General features: G+C 43.9%; 1 protein-coding gene across 1 annotated transcript in view; it reads left to right on the top strand.

Moving 5' to 3' along the window:
* Positions 1–666, top strand: part of VWF (von Willebrand factor) — a 1048714-nt gene extending 1048048 nt beyond the window's left edge. The window contains exon 52 of the mRNA XM_085652611.1: positions 214–666. Within this exon, the coding sequence (XP_085508737.1) occupies positions 214–402 (189 nt within the window). The 3' untranslated portion in view covers positions 403–666. The remainder of the gene's footprint in view (positions 1–213) is intronic.
* The last annotated feature ends 13037 nt before the right edge of the window (positions 667–13703 follow it).

Below are 13703 nucleotides of genomic sequence, written 5' to 3'. Positions count from 1 at the left end.
GTAAACGTATAACCATGTTACACAGAAACAAAAATGGGCTGTGACATTTTATGGAAAAACTAAAATGTATATCTGACAAGGTGGATGATAAATATGAATGAATATTGCTTTTGTGAATTTATCTATATGTACTATGATACTTCACACACGTTTCAACTTTAATTCCTCACTTCATACATACTATATGTTCTAACCACATTTTTCTACTTCTAGGGGAAATGTACAAGCAAGGCCATCTATTCGATTGAATCTGATCGCGTGGAGGATCAGTGCATCTGTTGCTCAGCTACTCAAACAGAGCCAATGAAAGTCCTTCTTCACTGTGCCAACAGCACGGTTGTGGAGCATGAAGTACTGCATGCCAAGCAGTGTGAATGCCTGTCTAATAAGTGCACAAAATAAATCCTACAAATGGAAACTCCTTGAAAGACAGGCACTAGTCTGAGAAAATGTATAGGTGTATTATAAAATCGTCATAGAACCGAATGTATTTTGAGGCAAATCCATAGCACTTTTCCCATTACTTTCTCCATGATTTTCATTTAATAATGATTCAAGCATTGCAATAACGCTTCCTCACCTTCATATTGTTAAGGAATGTCTCTTTGAATTCCTTTGCTGATAGAACTCATTTACTGAAATAAAGTAAACTGTTTGAAAGTAAAAGAACCTGTGATTTATTGCATTGCTAATGATAGCATATACATACACTTGTGATAGATTGAATCCTATTTCAGATCAAAGCATTTATCTTTTTTCTAATTTTCCAGTGCACAGGTTTCTACGCACAGGAAGCATGTGTTAGTGATAAGGAGGAAGAAAAGCTCCATGGTCAAATGTCTTTTATAAACCTCTTCCCATAAACCTTGCAGGATAAATGAACGTTCTTTATAACAACGGCAAAATACGATATGCAACAAAGAGTTTTTGTTTATTTGAACTGTTACAGTTAAAGCTATTACAGACACCACACATCAATAAAGCAGAATTAGCTGAGATTCAATAGTTCGACCTGTAGCACACTGTGAAAAATCAGTAGTGATGTGTGTGAGGGAAGCCTAAATTGGAACCCTGTGAAACGGTTTTGAGAACTCTCGGCATATTTGCATGAAAATGAAGCAACGGGGTGCTGCAAGCAATTTTGCTGCGCCGAGTTGCATCATTTTCAAAACGCAGTAATGGGCCATATTCTTGCTAACATAGTATGGGGCATATTATCAAGGATGGCATTAAAATTATCGCCGGTTTAGCGGCAGAAAACTGCGGCGATAAAGGGCTTGATAATATGCCGCAAAGAATTCCAATAGAAGTCCATGTTCTGGTGTCAACATGGGCTTCTATTGGAATTCTCTAGAGCATATTATCAAGGCCATTATCGCTAATTTTTAACGCCGTCCTTGATAATATGCCCCGTACTGTGTTAACAAGAATATGGCGCATCCCTTTGCTCACTCCTGTGCTGGTGCTACAAGAGCCGCCTAGTGCCAATACAGGCACCCTTGCCCCATGGTGCAAGGGTGCCTGCGTTGCAGGGGTGATTGTGTTTGTGCATGAAGGGACTGCTTCATGCACAAAAACAATCATTAATGGTATTTTGCTCTTTCTATGTGTGCTGCAGAATGTAGCACACATAGAAAGAGCAAAAAACGAGGAGAAATAAAAGAAATTTCTCCTCCTTACTTAACATTAATGCCTTCTTTTGAAAGGCATTCGTTTTTGACACTGTCTCAGATTTTCAGAACCTTGTAAATCTGCAGCAGTGTCAAAATGCCATGGTTGTTGCTGGGAACGGCCACAGCAACACCCATTACACGCCTCTTTGCCGCAGGAAAACTGCGTTGCAGAGGGCCATATTATGAAAGGCTGTGCTAAGTCATGCAAAGTGGCTTAGGAAGGCCTTGTAAATATGGGCTAACATAGAACGCCACCAAAGCGTCTACAAAGGATCGCTCCGGTGGCACTAGGGTTTTGTAAATATGCGCCTTTCTTCCAGAACTATCTGTTATGTGGCAGTAGACTTGCAAGAAGAGCCACATAAAAACATCTATCAGTAACAAGAAGAAAAAAACAAACAGTGAAATGTAGCAAATTTTGTACAGGATGGCAATCTATTCTGTGCGTGTGTGTATGTGTGTGTGAACACGTGTGTGTGTGTGCGTCTGTGTGTCACCCACAGCAATGTCTAAGAATTTATGCAATAACTATCAATGCAGTTTTATTTACCTTTACGTACTTGCTATTTTGCATAGTGCATACCTGTGAGAAATCGGGTTACTGGTGGAGGAGGGGTGACACCCATACTCAAACATCAAGCTAGCCAGAGTGAGGCACAAGCAAGCCCCAAATGTAACCTGTGCTCAACCCTGGTACCCTGGTAGCTTGGCACAGAGTAGTCAGGCTTAACTTAGAGGCAATGTGTTAAGAATTTATGCAGCACTTGAAACAGTAATAAAGTAGAAACACAACATAAGAAAAATACAAACAAAATTGGAAAAATAGACTAAAATGTAGTAAATAAATGAAGATCAAAATGACAACAATCCAATCAGTAGAACTGGAGATTTGGAATTTTAAAGATTAAAGTGAACAATAGTGCCAAAAAGACCAAAGCGTCACTCACAGCTCTCTGGACGTGTGAGACCGGGAGAAAGTCACATGTTCAGGCCATCCACAATTGAGCGCAGGTAGAGTACAGGGACCAGATTTGTCACACTGAAAAGTTACCATCTCAGTCCAGCGCAAAGAGATGGATGGAGGCAGCCGCAAGGAAGCTTCTCATACAGTTATTGTCGCAGCACAAAGAGCAGGCCGGGCATCGTGGACGGTTGACTTTGTAGCGTGAAGATCCTGTTGTCATCATGGGCAGTTAAGCCAGAGCTTCGCATTGGTGCTCCCCATGAGCGGTCGATGCTGTATCATGAAGTGTAGGACTGACGGAACATTGCATTGGTGTGCAGTGCGAGCAACAAGGTTTTGGCACCAACGGTCACGAAACGCCCAAAAACTTCAATTCAGCTCTATTGAGGGTGCACCAAGGGTCTAGGACCTGAAGGGCACCACTAGTTGGGCAGGGGCGTATTCCAGCGGGAGTTGGGTGCTGGTTCAGGTGGTTGGGGGTCTATTATGTCCCTGTGGCTCTGAACAGGAGGCCAGCAACCTAGCCCTAGGAATCATTCTGGGTCATGAGTTCAGGTGCATATCCAAATCCCTCTTGACGCAGAAAGGAGGGAAGCAGGGTAGGAAACCAGCAAGGCAGCAGTCCAGCAATGCAGTAGTCCAGCAGTCCAGAAACATTTTAATCTTTTTATCCGCAAAGCAGTCCTTCTTCCAGGCAGAGTATCCACAGGTCCAGAAGTGTATTAAAGAGTTGGTGTATGAGGTCCAATATATATACCAGGTGCCTCCTTTGAAGTGTAAGAAAATTCTAGAGGTTTCTCTGTGAAGTGCACAGGTTTCTTGCCTCCCCTGCCCTGGCTCCATACTAATTACTGGGGTATACAGCCTTTGTGTGGATGGCGGACGGCGGACACAGCCTTTTAAAGTATAAGATGGCTGGGCCCTGCTCCACCCTTCCATCCATCCAGGCACTTCTAAGCCATCTATTCTGTGTGGCGCTCTAGAAGGTGTTCTAAAGTATACAAAAAAGTGATGGATGGAAAGTTTGAACCAATCTCAGCCACCATTTCATCTCAGTTTGCAACCAGTTACATGCAAATCAACTTTGACCGTGTACCAATCGGAGCAGCCCAGCCTCAATTGCCAAGCCTGGTCCTCCCTGAACTGGAACACAATCAACCTAGGGCTGGCTGTGACCTAATTATGGGCTCAGCAGCCGGGTATGCCTTGATTCCAGTGACAGTGTGTGCAAAATAACAAAGGATTGGGATGTGGCCTGACTAATTACCAGTGGCTGTGATTAATTTAAGCATTCCATTTATCACTTTTTTGCATGCATTTCTATGCCACCCTAAGTGGGACGGGTACACTGTGTCACTGGAACCAAGTTCAACCAAGCTGATGAGCCCATAACTAGGACAAAACTGGTCCTGGGTTGCTTGTATTCTGGTTCAGGGAGGACCTGGCTTGTCAGTCCGGGTTGGACTGTTCTGATTGGAGTAGGGTCGAGACTGATTTCATATAGTTGGGTCCAAACTGAGGTGACATGGTGTGCAAAATACCAATGGATTTGGATGCAGCCTGAGTAATTACCAGTGGCTGAGAATTATTCAAGCATTCCAACTATCCTTTTTCATATACTTTAGTGTGTCCATTAGCTGTTGCCACAGCTCTGTAAAACAAATATTGAGCATGTGCTCCCTGTGAATAAAGTTATATAGCCCATTTTAATCATTAACCTTGCTGTCCCTCACTCACCCTTACAGTGCTTTGCTAGATTAGTCCAGGAAATCTTCAAACCACTGGTTTGTAAGCTTGTGGCTGTCCCTGAACCCCTGGTGATACTTTTCAGTGGTCAGCTGTGATTTAGAGATAAGTATGGCTTTCATGGGGGCGTACTGGGTCTAGTCCTCTACTTCAAGTGTGAGTAGTGTGTCCCTCCCCACTGGAGGCATATGTTTCCATAAACCACCACCCTCCAGTGCTCTTCTTGTGAACCCTCAGGGTTTCCTCATTAGCAGAAAACCACTTATCTTTATACTTTCCCACCACATAATTGGGCACCAGGTCTTTAGGTATGCAGACCTTCTTGTCTCCTTCAGATACTTTTATATTATAATTAATATTTTTTTATATTATATTATAATATGTTATTTTATACATTATATTATATTATATTATATTATATTATATTATATTATATTATATTATATTATATGATATGATATGATATGATATTATATTATATTATAGTATATTATATTATAATGTTATGGCATATTCCTATGTTTTCCTAGCGCCAGCACACTTTTGGCTGCCTGGTGCCAATTAGGCCTGGGCGAAAATTGCGATAATTTGACATTTTCGCGTTCCGCGGAGAGCGCGAAAATGTCAAAATTTCCGGTTTCCGCAGCTTGGCGATAATTTGTTTCTTGCTCGCGCTGTAAAATATTACATTCTCGCGCGCGCGCGATCGCCTGCGTTCGCCGACAAGTTTTCTTGATCCTGTCGCGTTCTCCATGAGATGTTGTATTGTTTTTAGCCATTTGCGCTGTCTCGCGACAGTTCGCGCCCGCAGTGACGTCATGCGTCGCGCGATCACGTCTTTCTTCTCGCGATCATGCACCGCGAGACAACTCAAAACAAGATGGCCGCGCCCGCAAGCAACCACATGGGTAAGTTGGCGACCCACAACCGTGCAGAAAATCTCGCGAACATGCGGGAAAAAAACTTCCGCATCTTCGCGATATTTCCGCTTGTTTGCGATAATTAATTTTAAACATTTTCGCGATAATTTGCGAAAGTTAATTTCGCAAATTCCGCCCACCCCTAGTGCCAATGCAAGCACTGTTGAGTCATGGTGCAAGGGTGCCTGTGTTGTAGGCAGGATTGGTTTGTGCAGGAAGGGACACCTCTTGCACAAAACCAATACTGAGAGGCATTTTGCAGCACACAGAGAACAAGCATTTGCAATGCAATAGGTCTCGCATTTACGCGAGTTTAAGCTATTGGCATTGTAAATGACAATGCCTTTTATTTATGTTAAAAAAAAAAGGCATTTTCATTTACAATGCCAATAGCTTAAACTTGTGTAAATGCGAGACCTATTGCATTGCAAATGCTTGTCTTTACTTGAAACCGGATTTAAGGGATATTACAACAATATCCAGGTTCTCACAGGAGTAGCCTCCCAAAAATGTTTTCCCACATCAACGGAGAAAACAGGCAATAAGCCATCAGAAATTATTTGGACTCACAGAAATGCAAGCCTTTTTTGTTTATCGCAAACAGTAAATATCTGAGCTCTAGAACTTCTAACGCGACATCAGATGCAGCTCACGTCTGCAAAAAGTTTGCTAAGCAAAGGGATAGAGGGGTCATAAACCCCCCGCCCCCCACTACACTTCAAAAGCAAAGACAAGGAATTCTTCGGGTCAGGCAAAGGGACCCCATAAAACTTGTGCTTATCTCAAGGAAGCACATTCCTCAAGACAAGCAGAACAGAGTAGGGAGTCCTCAGCAACAACACAGATCGTTCGTTTACTATTACCAGGGCTCTCAGAGTGAGTCCAGCCTCTTTCCCAGGAGAAGAGCACGTGCAGCCCTTTCACCCAGGTCAGGTGACTAGAGCCGACAAATAATTCAGAGTGGCTAGTAGAAATAAATGCACCATTAACTGCACGATAGATGGTAAAATACAATACTAGTAACTGGAAAACCAAAGCTTCTGCCGTTTTGAGCCAAATATGTTAAACTCTCACCCTGTCACCAGCCTTACCCCCTTAGTATTGCTGTTTCGTGGCAGATAATGTCCAAAACACGAAAACGACAATTTCCAGTCTAATTGCACCATAAACCAAAGGCTGTGACTAAAAGCCTGCTGGCTGGTCTACAAATTTATTTTTAGTACCAACTTTATGAGAGGGAAGACAGACGATGCACAAAGAAAGAGCCGAGCAGCAGAGTGAGAGCATAAAATGTTTTCGTTTCCATATCTTTCTAAGTTGACAATTTCCACAGCCTGATTTGAAGGGACAGTGTATTGAGAAATAGCACGCATGCTTGCGAGTACCCGCCTGGCGCGATTGGAATAATTTTTGTCACCATTTAAAAAAAAAAAAGCTGCATCCATGAATGTTTTGGTCATTTAAAATATAATCTACAGAAGTATGGTGGCTATGTTTAAGTGCCAATTGCAAATGCTTGCAACTAAAAAAAAAAAATACCCATTGGGTAAGCCTGCCTGCCATTGGCTATGCTAATGTTTGTTAATAGTGGTGTTTTTCTTTGTATGACGGTATTTTGTGTTACGGACTGTGTTGTTTGGTCTTGTGCCTCCTTTTGTGATGGTGTTTGTGCACTGTGTTGTGTTACTGTGGTGATATATTGTTGACTGAGGTTGCAATGCGTCGCGGTATTGAATTGTGTTGGCAAGTTATTGGCTCACACATCGTCGTGGAAACGTGAAAGTTTAGTTTATAAACTAAACAAGCAGGAAGGGGGTGGCAAATGGTGTGCACGTTTGCGGCCGCTTTGATGTCCTCAGTGGCCGCGCGGCTCACTGAGGACATCAAAGCGGCCGTGAAAGTGATCAGGCAGTGCTTTTCAGGCTGCCAAATGGTCCGCGCGCCCGGCGCACATGCACTGTATTTGGAAGCCTGAAAAGCACTAGTTCGCACTTCCAGATCCCCCTTTTACAAAAGCTCTCGCGAGAGCAGCGCTAAAGCGCTGGCTCAAGCGAGTCCTAAAAAGGAAATAACAAGGAGTAATAATGATACTTCTTCTCATTACTCGTCCTCACCTGGAGAGGCGTAGTATTTTGATACATTCCCAGGTCTACCACTAATGGTAAATCTGAGAATATGCCAAAATGCATGGGTGTATGTGTGGGTACATCCACGCTCCACCTACGGAACGCCTCCCTGCACAAGGTAACAGAAGTAACACAAGGCAGTGATTTGCATTGCTTTGTGTTACTCTAGATATATCAAGTCATGCAGGCACATGCAAGGTGACCATGTGTGGCTTGATAAATCTCACTTAGGTTTTGTGTCTCCCTTCCACTCCCTTGTGTGGCATAAGAGTGAAGCAAAACCTTGTTAAATCTGGCCCTGAGTGTTTGCTGCCACAATTGCAGCTGGACTCTGCCTTTCCAACTTTAGGGTTCAGCTCTGTGAGGCTCCTTTCATCAGTGGTGCAACATTAGCTCCCAAGGCTGTTGCAGTGCAGTGGGACCCCGAGCTCCTGGATGCCTCCCTACAGCACTGTGCATTGGGGGCAGGCCCCCGGTCTGGGAGCTCCTGACTCGGCCTGGAGCATAGGGGCCCCCCATCCATGTAATTTGCAGGAGGGCCCCCTCAAGTTTTGTTATGCCACTACTTTTCATGAGCCAATTTTTCCCCTTCTGATCAAATTTCCTTTCCTTCATTTTGAGTTGGGTCATCTTTAGTCTGAACTCCCTCTCTGTCTTCCTGTCCGCCAGCTCCAAGTTGGCCAGCTTGAATTCCATTGCTGCAGGTATGGTTACAGGCTGTCAGGTGGTAGAAATGAGAATAGATCTGCAAAAAGCAAAAGATCCAATCAAGGAGAACTTAAAAAACTCAAAATGGTCTCAAATGATTTATGTGGGATGGTAATGTAAAACAAAATCTCAGGGGAACACTGAACAAACACAAGCCCAAATCCTCACCGCTGAATATCAGTGTGAGTAATTGGGTTACTGGTTGAGTCAGGGTGAAACCCTTACTTAAGCAGCAATCACAATCCTTGTCAGAGTGAGGCACAAGCAAACCCCAAATTAACTTGTGCTCAACCCTCTGGTAGCCTGGCACAGAGCAGTCAGGATTAATTAAGAGGAACATGGTATAGTACTTATGCAGCACTCAAACAGTAAAAAAGTGAAAACACAATATAAGAAAAATTGCACACCAATGTAGACATATAGAATAGAATTTAATAAATAAATCAAGCCCAAAACAACAAAACTCCAATCAGTAGAACCGGAGATATGCAATTTTAAAGATTAAAGTAAAAACAGTGCCAAAAAGCCAAAAGCGTCACTCGTGGCTCTCTGGTCATGAGAGACTGGGAGAAAGTCACAAGTTCAGGCCAACAGCGATGAAGCGCGGGTCGTATACAGGGTCCAGGTTAGTCCTGCTGAAATGTTTTCTTCTCAGTCCAACTCAAAGAGTCCCGCTCATGGTGGAGGGGGGCGCAAGGAGCAGGTAAGCCTTGAGGAAGGTCGTTGTTGCAGCACGAAGATCAGGCCGGTTATCACAGACAGTTGTCATTGTAGCGTGCAGATCCTGTCGTCACTGGTGGTTGGGCCGGACCTTCACATTGGCGCTCCCTGCAAGCTGTTGATGCTGTAGCGGGCTGAAGGATCTACGAGCTGGTGGGCAGTGCAAGGGACAAAGGTTTTGCACCAAAGAACCCACTCAGGGTCATGAAGAGCCCAAAACTTCAATGCAGCTCCACTAATGCCACACCAAGAAGCACAACTTGAGGGACAGCGGCTTACTCCAGCTGGGTGTGGTGCTGGTTTCAGTGTTTGGGAGCCTGTTATGTCCCTGCGGTTCTAAACAGAAGGCCAGTAGAATAGCTCTTTGAGTCACTCTGGAAGTTCTGGGTTCAGGTGCGGGTCCAAATCTCTCTGACTCAGGCATGATGGCAGCAGGGCGGCAATCCAGCAAGGCAGCTGTCCAGCAAGGCAGTATTTAAGCAGAGTTGCAGCCCAGCAGATTGGCAGTCTTTTCACCAGCACAGCAACCATTCTTTCTGGCAGAGTGCACACAGGTCCAGAAGTGTAGTGAAGAGTTGGTGTCGGAGGTCCAATATTTATACCAGGTGCCTCCATTGCACTCTATTGTGTGTGGCTGCCTAGGAGCAAAACAGAAAGACCAACTGCCAACCACACCCAGTCACAAGATGAGTGACGAGCTGCAGGCACTAAATAGCTAGAGCAGAAAAATCCCAACTTTCTAAAATTGACATTTTCAGAATTCGAATCTAAAATCTGACGTTTTACCATAAGTAAGGATTTTTCACTACAATTCCGAAGACACCAAACATTAACTGGTTATCTGTTCCCATTTGGAAGTTACAGCTTATGAACTATAATAAGGTAGCTCCAATGTTATCCGATGGAAGAGTTAGACCATGCAGTAGTGAAAAACAAAATGTTTCACTACCAGGGCATGTATAACTTAAAAGTACATGTTCAAGTTTTTAAATACACTGCACACTGCCTTCTGGGCTGTTTAGCGCTTACCGTATTGGAGACTTATAAGTATTGAAAAGGAAGGTTTGGGCCTGTTAAAAGTTTTCTTTTGCCATGTGAAAATCTCTGTTTAAAAACTGCACACACTGGCTGCACTGGGAGGCCTGAGATATGTTTAAGGGGCTACTTAAGTGGGTGGCACAATAAGCGCTGCAGGCGCACTAGCAACATTTAATTTACAGGTCAAAGGTACATGTAGTACCATTTTCTAGGGACTTATAAGTAAATGAAACATGATATTTGGGGATAAGCCAATGCCACCATGTTTTAAAGAGTGAGCACATGCCTTTTAGAACTGGTTAGCAGTGTTAAAGTGCACAGAGTTCTAAGGCCAGTAAAAACTAGACCAGCAAAAATGGAGAAGGAAGGCAAAAGGTTTTCTGAGTAGACCACACCAAGGCTGAGAGGTTTAACCCATGTATGCCATGTATACAGGAGAAAAAATATCAAACATTTCACTGCTAGATCAGCACATGTGTGTAGTAACATAATAGCAAATTACTTAGTTTTACATACATTGTTTAAACCTATACAATGTGAACCGAAAGAAGCAAATCCACAAAGGTACATGAAAGAAGAAAATCTGGCATATTCATTTGATACCAGAAAATATATTTCGATGCTCTAAAACACCTTCAGATTTTTTATTAGTCTGTGGTTGACCTAAGCAATAGTTTAGTAAGTAGGCAATATGACCCAAGCTACCAAAAACAAAGTGAAATGTTGGAGTTTGTAAAGTACCCATTGCTGTTGGACTCGAATGTTGGAATTGGGGGGTATCACTATACTTGATTTTGTGTGTGTGTGTGTGTCTGAGTGAAGAGGGAGATAAGACTTGTCGTCTATTTGTAAAATGGAAAGGCAACATCTTTCCTATAGACATCTGTTGGCTCTATCTGGAAAAGAAAAAATGTCTAAAACAAGCAGTGACATACCTTCCAACACACTTGCAGACAAAGTAAACATTATCTTCTCAATGTATGCTACCAGATCATGCCGGACAATATTGACCATAAGTTGGGCCTGACATCGTTGAGTGATAGCCACCCAAACAGGTTGCTTTCACCCCTCCTTTTTTGCTCAATTCAGTGCTAAAGTTCTTGTGCTCTCCTAAAACATGGTAAAATAGGAATACACCTAATTGGCACATTTAATTTACTTGTATGTCCCTAGTTAAATGGTACTACATGTACCCAGGGGCAGTAAATTAAATGCTATTAGTGAACCTGCAGCACATATTGTGTCACCCACTAAAGTAACACTTTAAAACATGTATCAGGCCTACCACTGCAGCCGAAGTGCAGTTTTAAACTGCAAATTTTGACCTGGCAAAATAAACCTTTTGCCAAGCCGAAACATTCCTGTTAGAGATGGGGGTCTCTAGTTGGCAGGGGTTTGCACCTTTGTCCAAATAGGGACCCTTCCTTCTAGTCAGGATAAGGGAGTTACACTCCTAAAATAAGCCCTGCTCACCCCCTTGGTAGCATGGCACGAGCAGTCAGGCTTATCTTAGAGGCAGTGTGTAAAGCATTTGCACATAACCAACAGTAATACAGTGAAAACACTACACAAATATACCACACCAGTTTTAGAAAAATATCCAAAAAGATAAAAATCCACAATACAGTACTTAAAAAAGTATGCTTTGCAAGGATACTTGAAAAACACAGTTCGTATGAATTGGTACGGGCCAGCGAAATCAGCGAAAAACCTCGGTAACAGTACCTTTCTAGTTGCAGCTGACACAGTGGTGCGAGCCAAACATGGCAACCGTCGCAATTGCGTTGCAAAATGGAAGCGGTGCAGGGTGCGGTGTCCTCTCGATGCAGTGCAGGCAGCGGCTCGGTGATGATCGTCCAGATGGCGTCGGTGAGACGAAGGCTTACAGTGCAGGGCGAGACAGTGCTGGCAGATTGCGGTGCTGGCGACAGAGCCGGTTAGCGGTAGCAGGTGTCTGTCGGCCCAGAAGACTGTGTGGGGCGAGGCGTTGCATCATGAAACTTACTAGCGGTGCACCCAGCCACGATGCGGTCACGGGTTTTGAAGTCAACTGCAGCGTTGGTGTCAGTGAGACAAGGATGGTAAAGTAAAGTGAGGAGGTGCGGAGTACGTGCCCACAGGTCACGGTGCAAGCAGCGGCTCGGTGACGGCGGTGGCGTTTGTTGTCGTCGGTGAGACCAGAGTTGTGGTGCGAGATGTGGACGGTGCGGTCTGCGGTGCCATCAGGACACAGAGCCAGCGACGGAGTCGGTGATGGAATCGGTTGCGTTTCCCTTCACTGTGGCAGCTGAAACAGCAGTTCCAGACGCGGTACTCAGAGGTTGGTGAAGTCTTTGCAGTCCCTGAGACTTCAGAACAGAAGGCACGCTCTATTTCAAGCCTTTGGAGAAACTCAATAAATAAGTTGCATAAAGTTGAGTCCAGTCCTTTCAATGACCAAAACAGAAGCAGCCACTGCCGGCCGACATAGCAAAGTGGTATTCTCTCTTCACAACTTCTCCAGCTCTTTATGTTGGCAGTCTTCTTGATCCAAAAGAGTTCTAAAATTCTAGGGTCTTGGCCCCAATATGTATACCTCAAAATCCTTTGTTCTCTGGAGGCAGAAAGTGTCTTTGCCCAGCCAGAACCAGTTCTGTCCTCTCTGGTGTAGCTTCCTGGCAGGAGATGGAGACAGCATTGCCAGACACAGACCACGCCCATTCAGGTGAAAGGAAATCTCCTCCCCCTACTCTAAATGCAGCCCGGTATATTCAGCCCAGTTCTGACCCATCCTGACCCTCTGGAGCCACTGCTCCTCCCAAGCCCCTGTTACCCCAAAGCCAGACAATCAATACACATCCTAGCAGAGGCACACTGGATGGCTAAGCATGAAAATACCTACTTTCTAAATGTGGTTTTTTCAAACAGACAATGTAAAAATCATCCTCAGTAAAAGATGCATTTTAACATTCTAAGTTCAGGCATACTAAACTTTATTTTCCTACCTTGTTTCCTGGGGTAGTTATATTTATAAGATGTTATAAGCAAACTCCCCATTCTATCCTATGGGAATAGGTAGCCTTGAAATAGTGAAAAACAAAATTGTCAGTATTTCACTATCAGGAAATGCCACACATACCAGTGCATGTCCTACCTTTCACATACACTGCACTCTGCCCACAGGTGTACCTTGGGCCTACCTTAGGGGTGACTAATATGTAAGAAAAGGGAAGGGCAGGGCCTGGCAAATGGATGCACTTGCCAAGTCATCATGGCAGTACTAAACTGCACAGAGATACTGCAGTGGCAGATCTAAGTTACCTTTCTAGGCTTACTCATGTGGGTGGCACAATCAGTGCTGCAGGCCCACTAGTAGCATTTGATTTACAGGCCCTGGCATACTCAGTGCACTTTACTAGGAACTGATTAGTAAATCAAATATGCCAATCATGGAAACACCAATCCATAATAACAATTTACAACAGGAGCACTTGCACTTTAACACTGACCACCAGTGAGAAAGTGCAAAGGGTCGAGACTGATTTCATATAGTTGGGTCCAAACTGAGGTGACATGGTGTGCAAAATACCCATGGATTTGGATGCAGCCTGAGTAATTACCAGTGGCTGAGAATTATTCAAGCATTCCAACTATCCTTTTTCGTATACTGTAGTGTGTCCATTAGCTGTTGCCACAGCTCTGTAAAACAAATATTGAGCATGTGCTCCCTGTGAATAAAGTTTTATAGCCCATTTTAATCATTAACCTTGCTGTCCCTCACTCACCCTTACAGTGCTTTGCTAGATTAGTCCAGGAAATCTTCAAACCA

Source organism: Triturus cristatus, chromosome 4_1 (genome assembly GCF_964204655.1).
Source record: "Triturus cristatus chromosome 4_1, aTriCri1.1, whole genome shotgun sequence".
NCBI classification, from domain to species: Eukaryota; Metazoa; Chordata; class Amphibia; order Caudata; family Salamandridae; genus Triturus; species Triturus cristatus.
The sequence above is the reverse complement of the archived record's forward strand: the minus strand, read 5'-3'. Positions and strand labels throughout refer to the sequence as shown.